At 41.2% G+C, this 4,889-nt stretch overlaps 2 protein-coding genes across 2 annotated transcripts in view; both read left to right on the plus strand.

Annotated features, from left to right (window-relative positions):
* LOC118323206 (dehydrogenase/reductase SDR family member 7C-B-like) overlaps positions 1-2,977 on the plus strand; it is a gene marked incomplete at its 5' end in the record, with an annotated part of 8,530 nt that extends 5,553 nt beyond the window's left edge. Inside the window, 1 exon segment of the mRNA XM_035655141.1 lies at positions 2,163-2,977. Within this exon segment, the coding sequence (XP_035511034.1) occupies positions 2,163-2,368 (206 nt within the window).
* Positions 2,978-3,332: 355 nt separating this feature from the next.
* LOC118323282 (protein NATD1-like) overlaps positions 3,333-4,889 on the plus strand; it is a gene marked incomplete in the record, with an annotated part of 2,141 nt that continues 584 nt past the window's right edge. Inside the window, 3 exon segments of the mRNA XM_035655225.1 lie at positions 3,333-3,568; positions 4,555-4,676; positions 4,764-4,889. Coding sequence (XP_035511118.1) covers positions 3,415-3,568; positions 4,555-4,676; positions 4,764-4,880 — 393 coding nt within the window.

Consider the following 4,889-nt stretch of genomic DNA (forward strand, 5'->3'; position numbering starts at 1 on the left):
AAAAACGGCAAAGATTACTCTTTGTGTCCGCAGCGAACGGCTTGGCCACAGTCTTGAACAGATGTGAAACAAATCTGTTCTTTGTTAGTGTCTCAGTTAGTCATCCTTGGACAACAGGCATTTTGTCACATTTTCAAGATGTTTGCGTCGCCTGTCAGCTTGCAGAAGACCGCCTTGATCTTGACCTTCTTGATGTGATGGTCGTTTGGCTTGACAGCGACCTCGGAGCCTGCAGTCTGTTTGCAGAACGTCTCCGTCAGTGACCTGCTGAAGGCCTCGGTGTCATCGCAAGTCAGATGAATGTCTGAATGTTTTAAACTTTTAATAATTCTCTGAATCGGTGCAATGACCATAAATCTGCATCTGGTATCGTCCCACTGGCTGCTGGTGCTGCGGTGTCAACCGAACCTTCGCCACTGACCGGTGACTCAGTGGACTGAAGGAGGGTTGAAGGTCGTTCTACTTTAACCACCGCCGGTGTCACGCAGCCACTTCCCTGATCTTCTTTATGACAGGACTTGCGTGGTCCCTTTTGCATTTGTGGCGTATCCGCTGCCGGTTGAGCCAGTGCCTAATCTGCCCCATAAAGGTGTTGACTTCGCCTTGTATTTCAAAGTCCACCGTGGGATCCTCTGGCTCTAGGTGTTCAGAAACTAAATCACCGAGCTCTATGGCGGCTGTGTTGTCCTGATCGCCGCCAATAGAGTTGATTATCTCATCAGGGGTCACTTCTTCTGTGGCCGTCTTTAGATCCTCTTCGACATCCACATCGGCATCCTCCTCAGCTCACTCAGAGAAGACTGTTCTTCTGGGCCGCATTTATATTTACAGCTCAGTTTTGCCATTACTGGGGTCGCTACTCGGGACCCCAGTGGGACGTCTTTTCGGATTCGGCCAGCAATTCAGGCAGTGAACCTTTCTGAATCTAGTTTAAACTCCTCGATTGTCTCCCTGACCATCGCAGAAGCGTTCTCATCTATGTCCTCGGAGGATTCAAACATTTCGCCTTCTTCCTCTGGAATCTGGACATTGTAATTAATTGGACTGATGCCCTTTCTTCCAGGATGATTCTTACCGCTTCTATTGTTTTGTCCACGAAGCTCGTCTGAGACTCTGTTTCTGTTTCATCCAGATAAGGAACAACCAGTATAGTGTTCTCCACTGGCAAGTTTCCCAGTGTTGTCTTTTCTTCTGCAGCCTCCGTTGTGATGCTTTGCTGACCTTTCTTACGGCGCACATTTTCAAGATTTTGGCCACATGTCGGACCATGGTCTTTAGTCTCTCAGTGAAGGAATGTGGGATGAGGCTCCCCTCCTTACATCCAGAGCTATCGGAGAGCATATTTACACTTTCTGTGATCTCTGTAATCACAGCGTCTGTCAGTTTTTTCACGCTTCGGGAACCGATGTCTGGGACACCGGTGGCCTCCGATCAGGCCAGAGAGATGTCCCCCAGACACCTGCGGACGTCGTCTTCTGATCCGTTGCTCTTCTGTGATCCGGCTGATCCAATGTCTCCCTCCTTCAGTTCCCTCTCTCTAAACACCCCATATATGTGGATGAATATCGTATTCACGATATCCACGCAAATGTTGGTAATGGATCCATCCTTGTCTTTCTTTATATCCCTTGGATTCAAAGTCCTGAAGGATCTGTGCTTCCTGTGTTCGTCTTTGTGTTCAAAGTGAATCTGAACTGAACCAGGTTGGATTTAGATCCACTAAACTATTTGAAATTCGTATTAATAATTAAATTGATAACCACAACAACTACTATTAATAGCTAGTAAGTTGAAGGATTGGGAGTTCTGCATAGATGAGGCTGGTATCACCCACAATATTAAATCACTTTTATTTAAAAACACATCATATATACACTCTGAAACTAATTGTTTTGGTTCAACAAAAATACCACAACCAGTATTAAAAAAACATTTCAGGAGGCAAAATAAAATCAGTTTAATTCATATCGAGGATATCGTTAAAAATAAATACAGAAACAGATAAAACTGAAGTTAAAATACACATTTATTAGCAGTTTCAATTGCACCATAAAGGTATAAAATGTAAACTTTGGTTAAGTTTGAGGGCAGTTCTACAATACTTTTAGCCATTATAATAAAATATAATAATATATTTTTTAATCTCTCTGTGCTGTCTGCAGTGTTGTACACTAAGAAGCCACTCGGTGTTTCTCCGGACGAGGCAGCGACTGAGATCGTGAAGACTCTGAACAACAAGAAGAAAGAGGTTGTAATCGCTCCCTCGCTCCCCAAGGTGGCGCTCTACGCCAGGTCCTTCTTCCCCAACGTCTTCTTCGCTGTGATGGCGGCGGGAGTGAACAACGCCGCCGCCTGCGAGGACATGTAGAGCTGCGGAGGGATGGAAACCACAGAGAAAGATGTTTTATTAGGAATAAACCAGCTGAGATCTTGTTTTAAAGTACACAATTACTGTAAAAAAAACTTCTAATAAAAGCAAGTAGACGCCTCGACTTTTATTAAAGGTTTTACGGTAGATGTAAAAAAAAAAGGTTATAATTGAATTAAATTTCATTAAAACAAACAAAAAGAGCATGAAAGTGTATCAATCACTGATAGTTTAGAGTGAATTAATGTGAAAGTGTTAACTGAATAATAAGCACAGCATTATAAAGCTGTTAAAATAAGAAGACAGAATATTTAAAAGGTAAATTAAAGCTTTAAATGTTCTTGCATGCAGGAAATATTAAAAATAACATGTTTTGTCCAGTTTTAGACTTTTATTCGGACTGCATTTGAACTTGAACGTGAATAAAATGTTTTTTTAATGATGTGTTCAGAGCAAAGTTTCTCCCTCAGAAAGAATTAATTTCTGTTTATTTTACAACATAAACTGATCACCTGAGTAACGTGACAGTTATAAAGACAATGTTTTATCTGTTCTTGTATTTGTGGACATTGAGAAAACAAATAAAAAGTGTTTATGTGTCATGAAAAAGTATTTTATTTTAACAGCAGCCCCACATACACAGAAAGATTATAACATTATACATCATTTACATAATGTAATTTGTCAAGCTCAGTTTAAACCCAAGTAGTTAATAGTTTAATATCCAACCTCATTTTTTGAACGTTTTTGCCCTAAATGAGGATCTTAATAAACAAACAAACAAACTGTCGCCTGTGTCAAAACAGTTAATGCAATAATGTTAACTTTCCTCACCATTAAAATCGTGTCTGTGATTAAAGTTAACGCTGTGTGCATTAAAGACACATTTATATATAATTTAAACAGTTTGTTTTTACCTGTAAAGGTCACAGAAAGGTCAAAACAAAGTTAATTATTGTCTTATATACATGTGGCGCCCCCTCGTGGTCAGTCTGTACAATAACAACTGCATGCAGCTCAGAGTTTGGGGTCTTTTTCTTCTATAAATGGCCTTTAAATTAGTGTCCAGACTGTGTGCGTTGACCCTCAGATTGAACGGTGGTCCGACCGCCTTCAGCTCGCTGAGCTCCGGCTGCAGTTTAACGGTGAAACACGACCGACAGAAGCAGCTGTTCACCGTCGCTCCGGGCAGCGGGGCTGGTAAGCGGAGGTGGCCGGGGATGACGCTCCGGTGCCCGGGGAGATCCTTTAGGAGAGCCCGGTGTCTATTAGCGGCCTACTCAAATCTAAACATAAAAATCAGATGTCTTTATTTTTATTGATTCACCGTTATAATATGTGACTGTTTTGTTGATTCTGCTCAAATATTGTTTGTGGTTGTCGTTCGGAAGGAGCAAACACACAACGAAACTCCGTTATAAAATCTGCGAATTTAATGTGCTATTGCTGAAAGGTAATCTTTGCACAGATTATATGAATGACATGTATTTAATACGATTTGTTTTTATCCATCTAACAGTTCGGCTGATATTTTATCAGTAAAAATGACACATTTTGGGACATTTCTGGTTAGATGGCCACAGCAGCACAGTCGTCGCAGGGAAGTGGCGGCCGCTTAAATAAAGGTGTTTATGGAGGGAGTTTGGTTTTCATAATCTCTATCAAATGGTTAATCCAGGGCTTGCATAAGGCTTTTTGTGTCCTTATACAGGATTTAACTTCCACACAATGTTAAGCAAAATACGTGAGAATTACTCCCTCATTATAAAACACAAATTAATAAAATTAATATTTGATTCATGTTGTTCATACTGTATATATAATGTCATATCCAGCTACCTCATGCACAACCATATTTATTCCAGCATCCTTCTGCACCATTACATCTTATTGTCTACAAATGTTATTGCTTATGTTTATGATCATAGTTTATGTTGTTGTTGAGTTTATATTTATGTTTATTCTGTGTTTGCACATTGACAGCGACATAAAACCGTCCAATCCCTTGAACATGTGCACATTCCCAGCCAATAAAAGTGATTCTGATCCTGAATAATTTCAAAATAAAGTTAATTTTCTGTGTTTTATTTGCTCATTTTGGGGGCCCTTTGTTGTCTGTGAGCAGCTGTTAAATCTTCCAGCTGGCTGCACATCTGTAAAGCACCACACCTGTCCTCCGTCCGCAGGGTCCCACCATGAGTGCGCGGTGCTGCGCTACAGATTCACCGGGGAGAAGGAGGTGGATCTGATGTCGACCTTTGTGCCGGAGACCTTCAGGGGTCAAGGTGTCGCTGCAGTGCTGTCGCAGGTCAGAGCTCCGTGTTTCAGGTATTTCAGCCATAAGGAACGTATAACATATATGAGGTGTTTTTAAGTATTTAATGTATGTTTACAGGCTGCTATGGACTTCCTGGTTGAAGAAAACCTCAAGGCTCACGTCTCCTGTTGGTATATAAAGAAATACATCGAGGACGACCCGCTACAGCGTTATAAAGAGCTCGTCATCAGTTGACTGCAGACG

Source organism: Morone saxatilis, unplaced genomic scaffold (assembly GCF_004916995.1).
Source record: "Morone saxatilis isolate NCDOM2014 unplaced genomic scaffold, NCSU_SB_2.0 Contig14, whole genome shotgun sequence".
In the NCBI taxonomy this organism is placed as follows: Eukaryota; Metazoa; Chordata; class Actinopteri; family Moronidae; genus Morone; species Morone saxatilis.